General features: G+C 43.0%; 1 protein-coding gene across 1 annotated transcript in view; it reads right to left on the bottom strand.

Annotated features, from left to right (window-relative positions):
- acbd6 (acyl-CoA binding domain containing 6) overlaps positions 1–12,500 on the bottom strand; it is a 74,737-nt gene that overhangs the window by 6,912 nt on the left and 55,325 nt on the right. The window contains exon 7 of the mRNA XM_017686176.2: positions 6,983–7,013. Within this exon, the coding sequence (XP_017541665.1) occupies positions 6,983–7,013 (31 nt within the window). The remainder of the gene's footprint in view (positions 1–6,982; positions 7,014–12,500) is intronic.

Below are 12,500 nucleotides of genomic sequence, written 5' to 3'. Positions count from 1 at the left end.
CAAATCTGATCTTTTCCAATCCGACCTGAGCCACTTTCATATGTGGTCCCACTGCGCCATCATTCAGCGTTACCACGGCAACAGCACCAAACTCTGGCTCTAATGATGAAGCTGAGAGCTGATCAGAGTTAATGATCTTCTCAGAGAAGCTCGTTCTGCTCGTTAGTTGGTGCTGATGATGCAGTGATTCAGTCACGTGACGTTGCTGAGTAGGAGGAGCTCATTTCAGGAGCCGGTTCATCACATTAATGACCGATTTGAGTCTCTGACCTAAACCAGTGTGAACCGTCGAGTCAGAGAGATCGGATCTGAGTAACGAGGCTTGTAAAATGAACGTAGCCAGAATGATCGGGCAGCTCAGAGGTTTATTTGGCCTGTAATTTAATACAGACTATGCAATACAATGAAGTGCTGCAGCCGAGGTGGGTGGGTCCTTGGTAGGACTGTCCTGTGAAGTCTCCTGCTTAGTAGCCCGTTGGTCACACAAATGGATCAGTCCTAACGAGGCTGCGTGGTGACGCCACCAGAGCAGCGCCAAACTCACAAAGGGAACTGGTGAGAAGATGGAGCCACTGCACTGAGTCTGTTGCTTTTTCATCTCTTCATGGAAATGGAGACGTTCTCACGTTGTATGATGAACTACATATAAACAAATACTTCTAAATAAAATCCGATACTTAGACGAATGCTTCAATAAATCATTTATACTGCATAAGGTTATGAAGACGAATTCAAGGACGTAAACGACAGATTTTAAAACCAGATTTCTCGTGGTGCTGGTTTGTTGTCGGTCAGGCGCAGAGAACTGTGGGTACGTGATGCGTCACTGAAATCACTGGCTGCATTTCCAGGCTGTATACGAAGGAGCGTTTGCGTTGGAACAGCCTTCTGTGGCGTAGCGGCTGAGAAATGCAGCCTACCTTGGCCGCGGCCTCGGCTTTGGAACACAGCTACTAAGTATCTTGACTTTATTAATGCAGCTAAAGCAACGAAACGTCAGAGTAATGTTAGTATTTGGACTGTTCTACCAAATGACCAAATCACTGCATCCCGCAGTAAAAACACACTGGAGTTTTAGTTTTACAGCCTTACTTATTTATTTTTCATATGCTTTGCGCTAAGACCTGCAGTAAAGAGCGCAACAGAGTTTATAGTCAAATACAGCACTGTGAGAAAGTTTTAGGCATCTAAGCTAATTTTTAAACAGTTGACCTCAGCAGTGAGTTTATCACAATATACATTAGAATAAAGTCGTATTCATAATTCAAATAAACAGAAAAACAATAAAAAGTATATATATATATATATATATATATATATAATTATTAATATTCTATCAATTTTGTTTATTCACACCGTACTGTACATAAACTTTGACTTGACTTTTTAAGGGTGGTGCTGAGAATGGGTTTTGGGCTCTTGTATGGAAATTTAAAGAAGAGTTCGGAGCCTGTGAAATGCTGTCTGGGTCAGCCGTCATTAGATTATTCTAGAAGATTTACAAAATTGTACTCTAACAATTTTTAAAGTCTGCGACCATCAAACAGAACAGGGGTGTCAAACTCAACCACTTAAAGATTTAGAAGATGAAGTGACCCTTATCAGCCCCACAATCGGGAGATTTCACCTCCGCATTGAACCCCTCCCTGCACTAGTGAACACACACACTAGGGGGCAGTGAGCACACTTGCCCGGAGCGGTGGGCAGCCCTATCCACAGCGCCCAGGGAGCAGTTGGGGGTTAGGTGTCTTGCTCAAGGACACCACAGACAGTTCAGTCTGTCGGCTCAGGGGATCGAACCAGCGACCTTCTGTTTCAATGTTTTATTTCATTCTTAATTAAGAATGAAGTAAAACAAACAGCACTTGTATTAGACCTTGAAATATTACATAAATAACTTCAATATTCAGAAATGTCCTCAGGAGTTCAGTCTTTTAAACCTACCTATTTGCTTAAACCTGCCATGCTCTCTTTGCTGCCAGTGGGCTCAGTTTCTGAGCTAATGTTAGGTGTTAATATTGGTTGAATTGCAGCTGAAATATACACTAGATTTCCAAAAGTATTCGCTCTTCTGCCTTCACAAGCATATGAAGTTGAGTGACATCCCATTCTTAATCCATAGGGTTTAATATGATGTCGGCCCACCCTTTGCAGCTATAACAGCTTCAACTCTTCTGGGAAGGCTTTCCACAAGGGTTAGGAGTGTGTTTATGGGAATTTTTGATTTCCGATGTTGGACGAGAAGGCCTGGCTCACAGTCTCCGCCCTAATTCATCCCAAATGTGTTCTATCGGGTTGACGTAAGGACTCTGTGCAGGCCCACACCATGATCCTCCCTCCGCCAAACTTTACACTCGGCACAATGCAGTCAGACAAGTACCGTCTCCTGGCAACCACCAAACCCAGACTCGTCCATCAGATTGCCAGATGGAGAAGCGTGATTGGTCACTCCAGAGAACACGTCTCCACTGCTCTAGAGTCCAGTGGCGGCGCTTTACACCACTGCATTCCACGCTTTGCATTGCGCTTGGTGATGTAAGGCTTGGATGCAGCTGCTCGGCCATGGAAACCCATTCCATGAAGCTCTCTACGCTGTTCTTGAGCTGATCTGAAGGCCACATCAAGTTTGGAGGTCTGTAGTGATTGACTCTTCAGAAAGTTGCTGACCTCTGCGCACTATGCCCCTCAGCATCCGCTGACCGCTCTGTCATTTTACGTGGCCGACCACTTCGTGGCTGAGTTGCTGTCGTTCCCAATTTTCACGACTGGACTTGCTGCCCAGGTGGCGTCCGATCACGGCACCACGCTGGAATTCACTGAGCTCCTGAGAGCGACCCATTCTTTCACTAATGTCTGTAGAAGCAGTCTGCAGGCCTAGGGGCTCGGCTTTATACACCTGTGGCCATGGAAGTGACTGGAACACCTGAATTCAATGATCTGGATGGGTGTTTGGTGATGTGTGACTGGTGAATTGAAGTGTCTCAGAGACTGTTGTTGGGGTAGGAGAGTCAGAGCACATTTCACTGCAGTGCATGCTGGGGACTGTAGTGTAGCGCACTAGGAAATGGGCTAATATTAGTAGAAAATTTAAATATATTTGCAGGCTGAATCGGATTGTGCCTTGTGTTTGACACATGGGGTATAGAATGTGGATCGGTCACGTCTGACTGATATCCGATCCATTTAATCCACTTTAAGTTCGGTCCTGGTGCTTATCCCTTATATCAGATAGGAGCGTCACTGGCAGTGTGAGTGGGTCCCGAAGTTTGTGGTTTGGGGGTTTTATCATGTGCTATAAATCTCTTCATTAATCTGACTCCCCCAGACCAGCTCAGAGGACGAACACAGCACCTCAGTGTTTAGGATTGTTTTCCCGTCCCTCTCACCGTCATTACTTTAGTGACCCCCCCCAAACCCCCACCACCCCCAGGGGGCTGTGCTGATCACCCTGCCACGCGTCCAGTCTGAGGACAGATGGTACAAGCGCACGCAGTCTGAGGACGCCGGGGTCGGGGGTGGAGGGGGGCGGGGGCCCATGTGTTTGATCATGTGACCAGAGAAGTGAGCTGATTTCCTCTGGGAGAACTGGTGATTATTACAGAGCCTATTCACCTCACCACACCCACATGCACACAGACGGAGGGAATGAAGGGGGGATAAAAGAGACAATGATGGATGGAACTCACCTGATAGAATGAGAGAGAGAGAAAGAGAGGGGGGAGGAGGGTGGAGAGAATGAGAGACAGAGAAAGAACAGGTGGATGGAGAGAGGCAGAGTGAAAGAGAGAGAAAGAAACAAAGAAAGAAAATTAGAGATAGAAAACAGAAAAATAGAAATATAGAGAGAAATATATACATATATAGACAAAGAGAAATACAGAGAGAGTGAGGAAGAGAGAACCCAGAAAGAAAGGAGGAGTGAGAGAGGATGGAGAAGAGAAAGAGGTACAGAATATAGAAATAAACAGAGAGAGAGCGAGAGAGAGAGACAGAGAGACAGAGAGAGAGAGAGAGCGTGAGCGAGAGAGAGAGAGAGAGACTCAGAGAGAGAGAGAGAGAGAGAGAGAGAGAGCGCGAGAGAGAGAGCGAGAGAGAGCGAGAGAGAGAGAGAGACACACACAGAGAGAGCGAGAGAGAGACAGAGAGAGAGTGAGCGAGAGAGAGAGAGAGTGAGAGAGAGAGGAAGAGAGAGAGTGAGAGAGAGAGACACAGAGAGAGAGAGAGAGAGAGAGAGAGAGAGAGAGAGAGAGAGAGCGAGAGAGAGAGAGAGACACACACAGAGAGCGAGAGCGAGAGAGAGAGAGAGCGAGAGAGACACACAGAGAGAGAGAGAGAGAGAGAGCGAGAGCGAGACACACAGAGAGAGAGAGAGAGAGAGAGAGACAGAGAGAGAGAGAGACTCAGAGAGCGAGAGAGAGAGAGAGAGAGAGACTCAGAGAGCGAGAGAGAGAGAGAGAGAGAGACTCAGAGAGAGAGAGAGAGAGAGAGAGACTCAGAGAGCGAGAGAGAGAGAGACTCAGAGAGAGAGAGAGAGAGAGAGAGAGAGAGAGACTCAGAGAGAGAGAGAGATAGTTTAGATGGTTTTGCTGGTGCAGCAGGTGTTGGTGTGAATGGGAAAATCTCCAGCTCTGTTTAGTTGATCATGTCTTTGCCTGAAGCAGACAGACCTTTGCAGTCATGGCCAGGAACTCCAGTCTGAGCTCCACAGGAAAAATGTGAAGAAACATCTCAGAAACCTCGAACAGCTGTCGCACCCTGTGGTGAACAAAAACGCTGAAAACCCAGATACATTCTGATTACCATCCTATCCCCCCTCTTGCCACTACCACTCAGCCCTACGCCTGTTTAGCGCGTTCATGTCTAGGTGCAGGGTGCAGGGTGATTCTTGTTGAGATAGAGGGGTGGGGTAAAGTGTTGGGGCTATATGACCCTCCAAACGGAGGTTTTTCAGAGGAAAAAGAGAAACCGGCGAGATGGAGAACAAGAAACCAAAGAAACCCACACATGTGAGAGTTTTCTCTGTCATAATGATTAGAACTGTTAGAATGACATCATTATTATAATGACAACCACTGTATAATGTTTCAGTGTATTATGGTGCTTTTCTTCACAACATGCATTAAACACTAGTAGTACTGATGTCTCAGTAGCTAGCTGGCTAACTTTCCCGTTCCACCTTAAATGGTGCAGCAGTTACATTCTGGCGTCTCAGGCATCTGAAGTGCAGCTCCATTTAAGGTGGAACGGGAAAATTGGAAAACAAGAATCTGGAGAATCTCTGACTTCAGCTTCATATCACTGAAGAATTAGGGGGGGTGGTAATAAATAATTGCCCCCCTCTTTGAAGGCGTATGATCCCTAAATGTAACTAAAGCCCAGCAGTGAGGAGCTGAACTTTCCCCTCCTCTGCTGTCCCTGCAGACGGGCAGGGTCGCCTACAGAGCAGTGCTGGTAGCTGTTAATGAACTGGTGCTCTTTTATTAGAGGGCCTCATTTCAGAGAGAAGATCTCAACCACTGCCCTGTAGCTCAGGAACAAGGGGTTAGGGTGACACTCGAAAACAAGGGGGTAGGGGTAAAAAGAAGAAATGGGACTGGGCTGCAGTATATATATATATATATATATATATATATACACAATAATACCACCAGCTCCTCAAACTGGAGCCCACACTGGACAAAGCCACGTTACTGGACAAAGCCTGCTGGGTATTTCGGTTAGGCTGCCAGTCTTACGATGTGAATTAGTGCTCAGCAAGTAGCAGTGTTCATATTTCACCTTTTACCAGCCTCATAATTCAGAGGATACAGTGACACTCAGGGTCAAAGGAACTAGGATGGAACACAACAGCTTTGGAACCTTTTAGTTTACCTCAGGAACCAAAAGCGCTGAAAAATCATCCGGATGTTAACAGAGAACTACAAAATGATGACACAACCTCAGAGGCCTGCAGTGCAGTGGCAGCTGGGATCCTTTACCGTTATGACATGGTACATTACTTGTGTCAGAAAGCTGAGTTGCAGTTGCAGAGTTTACGTTTCAGGGTAACAGCAGGAAGCAGTACATGAACAAAACTTAGTTTGATGCAAGTTTCAAGCTACTAAAGTTGCATGAAAGTTTTACTGTAAAAAAAAAAAAAAAATTGCTAACACTTATAAAAGTCACACATAAACATTCATAACATGTTATAGTGCATTCATAAGGCATAATAAACATGGCTATAAATATTTATAAAAATGCACTACTTGTTATAGTCTTGCTTATTATGCATTATGAATTGTTAACACAATGCATTATAATTACTGTTTATAACACATTATAAGAGCTCATAAGCTGTATTAGTCTGCTCTAAGTAAAGTGAAGCATTCTGTACTAAAGCCTCCTCCAGGGTTAAGAGTGAAGTATTTACTGAAGGATTTACTGAAACACTAAAACACAATAAAGCTCATTACAGGCTTCAGATGTCAGAGTTTAAACTAGAGCTGCCCTCAGAGTTTCACCCAATGTGGGGAAGTCAATGTTCACCACTGTTAATGTGCACCACCGTTAGCCTGGCACTCACTTAACACTGCAGATCCAATATTATACAGTTTTGAGCATCTGAATATTCAGGTCTAAAGCCCTGAAGATGCAGGTCTAACAGCACCAGCACTGAGAAATATAATGCTGGAAAACTCAGGGTGTAAATAAACTTCACACTTTTGTCTTTACTTCACGCTCTCCAAGCTGGGACTGACTTGATTGGCACTGACAGTATAACATGTTATTAACACTACTTAGAATGCATTATGTTAACAATCCATAATGCATAATAAACATGACTATTCAGTGTAATTCATTTTTACAAATATTTATAACCATGTTTATAATGCCTTATGAATGCGTTATAACATGTTATAAATGTGTTTATAGATGCTTACAAATGTGACTTTCATAGAAAGTGTTACCAAAAATATATATATGGATAATAAAGGCTTCTTACCATAGTGCAGCGGAGTCTGACCTTCATCGTCCTGCAACATAGAAAGAGAATGAAAAATCAATCAATTAATCAATCAATCATTTAACACAGGGGGTGTGAAGGGAGGGGTGTTATTCCTCTGAGACCACGGTGTCATTTACAGTGGGGGCCTGTAAAAGCCAGCAGCGCTGTGTGACCAAAAGACTGTATTTAGTGATGAATAAAGCCATGTAAACCTCACTTTTTAGCTACAGGGTTTAACTGTTTTGTCAAATTTCTTCAGCTTTGTGCTCACAGAACAAAACCATCTGCACAAACTTCACAGGACAGGGCTCTTAAATTTCAGTGCAACTTAGAAACTTCAGAAACATTTTATTCGAAGTGATTTTGGGGTATTTCTATCAGTCCATTCCTCATGAAGCTTTCACACAGTTGCAGCTGACTTTTCTATATTATGAAGAAAATAAACAAAAGGTTTAAAAAGTTTTGTGAACATATTTTTATGAAACATTTCCAGCACAAAAACAGATAATCCAACAAACGAACAGGCATACGCAAAGTCACACAGCTGATTAAAATAAACTCAGTTAGACGAGGTCCTGGCTGTCCTGGGCTTCTTTGCTCTACACAGTCCAGCAGTGGCCGCTTCAGAACCAGGACATCCATGAAATAGAGCAAGCATGTGGATCTTAAGTGCTCAGTTCTGCAGAACATTTCAAAACTGCAGTACCACTGTATTTGGATGCTCCACTGGAGGCGCTTTGCAGTTTCTTCTTAGCTAACATTCAACTAAATATCAATGAAATGCAACCGAGCTTCAAGTTCAAAGATTATATTATAAACATAAACCAAGCCTAAGCCTAATTTGAACTTAAACCTTTAAACCTAACCCTAACCATAATGTTGTCGATAGTCAACAGAGTGTCACCAGAACGGTTTGTTAATGTGTCTTCGTTTCTCCATGTTTGAGTTTTTGACATAAATTGAAGATGCGCTGAATGATGAATGGACCAAAAGAAACGGCGCCAACATGACTTGGAAAGACGTCTGGTTCCATTAACTTACACTAAAAGTGAAGTAGGTTTTTTCCTTCTCCTGTAAAGTTACCATTTTTGGAGATACGAGGTTTTGTTCCAACAACAGCGGTAAGTAGATCATCTGACACGGTTATTAATGAAGGTTCTGTTCAGGTACGTTTTCCGTTCATCCAGGTACAAACAGTGTAAATGTTCCCTCAAACCTCCAGCAGTGGTTTTAAGGTCTGGTTGTGGAGCTTAAATCAGTTCCTCCAGGTGAAAAGTTGGTATTTGTTCCTTTTCATAACCGAATGATTTAAAACAGAGCAGTAGAGTAAAAGCCTGGAGGCGAGGCGAGGCGAGTGGAGTCAGTCCAGCTTAGAACAGATCATTTCAGTGGATTATGGTTCAGTTATGTTCCCCGTCTAAAGGTACTGAGATGGAGCCTTGAGGGTTCCACTCCAGTGACACGAGGGATCCTGCCCCAGTGACAGATTACTACGCTTATTCCTGAGAGTGTATAGAGGACCATGCAAATGAAGTGTGACCAAAACTGCGTTCCTGAGCGTCAGAAAAGCCACTGCTATTTTCCTTTAATTGGGTCAAAAGAGAACAAGTATTAAAATCTGTCAGAGCAGAAACAAAGCTGGAGGAAGATCTGCTTCTGAAAGAACAACAAGCAAGGAAGCGGCTGTTTCCCAGAGATGTCTCGCTGAAGGGCGCTGACAGAAAACATGGATAAATGTTGCGAGAGCAGGAATGGCAAGTTTTGGAAAGTTGTTTTGACAGTGGAAATGTGGACCAAAGGAAGTGTATGGACATTTCTGAGTGAAGGGAAACTGTGAGAACAGGCTGAGCGCTGTGGTGTAATTACTGTTAGCACTTACGCTCGGATTAAAGTTTTGTATAATCCACCATTCACTGCTCTCAGCTGCGTGTGGGATGAGCTTTTCCCCAGCAGGTTAAACGGCGTGAAATGAGCCGTGAGACGGACATGGTTAAGTGTGGCCCGGGGTCAGAATGCTGCTGGCCCAAAACGCCAAAACAGAACTCCTCATGTGATCCCACCTTTATGGGGATTAAGAGAAAAGATTAAATATTGATTTGCAGGTAAAACAATGAGTTCGGCTTAGCAGTTTAGCAGCAGAGAGGAGACAGCAGGGGTTTGAGGCCTCAGGTACTTCATATGTCATCATTCACTATCCATATTACTGAAAGGGACAGAATGGATGCTCTGGAGCAGCTGCACATGGTGTCCATGCCCAATGTTAAGCGTGGGCTAGAGGTGGTATAAAGCCCCCCAGCATTGGGCTGTGGAGCAGTGTTCTCTGAAGTGATGGAGCTCCATCCAATAGCTTTGGGATGAGCTGGAGCGATCCAGAGCTGACCATCCAACAGTACCTGACCTCACTAATGCTCCATCAAATCCTCACAGCAACGTTCCAACATCAGTACCTGACCTCAGTGATGCTCCATCAAATCCTCACAGCAACGTTCCAACATCAGTACCTGACCTCACTAATGCTCCATCAAATCCTCACAGCAATGTTCCAACATCAGTACCTGACCTCACTGATGCTCCATCAAATCCTCACAGCAACGTTCCAACATCAGTACCTGACCTCACTAATGCTCCATCAAATCCTCACAGCAATGTTCCAACATCAGTACCTGACCTCACTAATGCTCCATCAAATCCTCACAGCAATGTTCCAACATCAGTACCTGACCTCACTAATACTCCATCAAACCCTCACAGCAATGTTCCAACATCAGTTCCAATCCTCAGTGTATGTGACGTGTCCCGTTCTGTTGTTGCTGGAACTCTGTAGTGTCCTATTAACAAAAGGACTGAAAGTCTTTCTACCTTTTTATTTTTTATCGATCCATCTAGTTGCTATAGAGTTTCAAGTGGTTGCTAGGGTGTTCCCAGATTGTTGCTATGGAATCAAACTTGGTTCCTAAGGTGTTACAAGGCCGTTGTAGTGGTATTCTGGGTAGTTGCTTAGATGTTGCTAGGCCATTGCTATGGTATCCCAATATCCATCCATCCATCCATCCATCCATCCATCCATCTATTCATTTACTTGGATATTTATCCATCTATGCTGCTATCCATCCATCCATGTATTTATTTACATATACATCCATCTATCCATCAACTGATTTATCCATCCATTCAACCATCCATCTATCTATCCATTCGTCCATCCATCCATATATCATCTATCTATCCATCTATCTACCCATTTATGTCCATCAATCAACTCATCTATACATCCATACACTCATCCATCTATTCATTTTTAATTTATCCATCCATACATCATATTTATTTATTGTATAGTTATTTATCTAACCACCCATTTATGTATCTATTCATCAACTGATTTATCTATCATTTTGCTATTCATCCGTCTATCAATCATCTATCCATCCATCCATTAATCTGTTCATTTATTTGTATATCCATCCATCTATCCATTAATGTATCGACCCATTAATTTAAGCATCCATCCACTGATTTATCTATCTAACCATTTATCATTTATCCATTAATAATAAATATTATATATATATATATGTATAAAATGTCGCTGTTGTTGGAACAAAACCTCAAAAACTGAAAAATGGCACAAATGGAGATTAAAGGTTTTGTTCCAACAGTAACGATGTATATCTGTCCATGTATTTACCCACGTGCCCTCCGCTCTGTTCATATATCCATCTGTCTTGTACACAAATAATTCAAGAGTAATCGTTGGAAATCGAGTGACGGTTGTTCCAGTGAAGATGATTGGCTGTAATTTTTAAATACTCACAGATAAAAGTGATAAAGTGACCCATAACAGGGCGATGAGAAATCATATTATTCAAATGAGAAATGTTCATCCGTGTGAAAGATCACACTGTCAGAATAGATCTTAGGGTTTTTCATTAGGTTGTATGACTGAGACACACGTTGCATGTACAGTATGGTGAGTGTCATCATCGCCACAAACACGGTCCATTTTCTCTTATATATGCAAATTTCATAGGATTGAGCTTTTCTTCTCGGAGATTCTCACCATCATTCTGTAAAGTGTGCAAACTTCAAACCGAGCGTAGTTGTGGGCGGAGCTTGAACGGGGTGCTCATCTCCGTTCTAATGCCTGAATCTAATGCCACAACACGCCTCACCCAATTTAAAGCTAGACTAGAAGCCAATTCCGACTGGAATGTGAGGAACAGATCGCTAATCCGAGTGTGCGTGAAAAAGACAGCAGAGCAGAAAAGACAATATTTAGGACACGGGTTAATTTTAGGGCTTGGGTCACAGACATGCGGCATAAATCCTGCGGAATTCAGCGCGTGCACAAGAGGGCGAGGCATTTAGGGGTCAGATGATGCTTTAATTGCTTCTTCGCCATGTCTGCAGCCCCAGCGACGCTGCGCTACTGTAGATACGGCATCATCCTCCACGGACTGTATCATTAAGTCACACGGGCAGCTTCATCAAGTGCTCATGAAGACGGTCAGCGGGATCAGCCAATTTACACTGTATGTGATCTGCTGTAAAACCAAAATACTCAAAACTGAAGCTTAAGTTACAGTTTAAGAACATATTTGAAATCACCGGTAAAATCAGACAAAAACCTCATAAACAGTTCACAGCGTTTGACTCAATGATACCCTAAAAATCATGATTTTTCTGGGTTGTTCGCAGATCTCCACTACGAGGGGGCTTTTCCTGCTTGCACCACAGTCATTGGCCCTCCTCCACTTTGCGGCATCACCAGAAAGCTCATTCACTCTTTTTCTTGAAGGAATTTTTCTCCGAAAAGACAATATGTTAAACAGTTACGAGCGTCCCATTCATATTAACTAGTGACCATCTCCACATTCATAAGGTCTCTGGTAAACTGCACTCGTGTGTGTGTGTATATATATATATATATATGAATCGTTCCACAGAAACGTCCGTGTTCTGTCTCTCCATAGGAGTGCATAGGAGTATAATAAAGGAAACACCAGAGACGTTTTAATAAAAAATGCCTTTTAAAAAACAGCTGCTGCAGGAGCATCGAACCACATGCTGTCAATCACGGAACGTCCACTAAAATATGTCATTTAATTGACCTGTATTGTATTTTGTATCACAGTTATATAAGAATAAAGTGAGGTCAGCTAAAAGCTTCATATGAAATCATGAGCTAAATGAGAAAATCCCTGAAAACCGAAAGACACCGTGGACTCATCGTGCGCTTTTCTTCAGATCTTCAGGAAATATGATATAAAGCGCTGATTTTCAGTTTTTGACAGTTTAAATATGCATGTTGTCCTTTACATTGTGTGTAAATTTCACGAAGGATGGACCGAAAACAAACAGCCCAAAGTGACTGGGAAAGACGTCTGGCTCCACTGACTTACGTTAAAAGTACAGTACGTTTTTAGTATTTTGGAGATATGAGGTTTTGTTCTGACAGCAGCGAAATATGATTGGAAATCAATGGATGATTTCCGGTGTAAGATTGAAATTGGAC

The sequence above is a fragment of the Pygocentrus nattereri genome, chromosome 28 (genome assembly GCF_015220715.1).
Source record: "Pygocentrus nattereri isolate fPygNat1 chromosome 28, fPygNat1.pri, whole genome shotgun sequence".
Classification (NCBI taxonomy): Eukaryota; Metazoa; Chordata; class Actinopteri; order Characiformes; family Serrasalmidae; genus Pygocentrus; species Pygocentrus nattereri.
The sequence above is the reverse complement of the archived record's forward strand: the minus strand, read 5'-3'. Positions and strand labels throughout refer to the sequence as shown.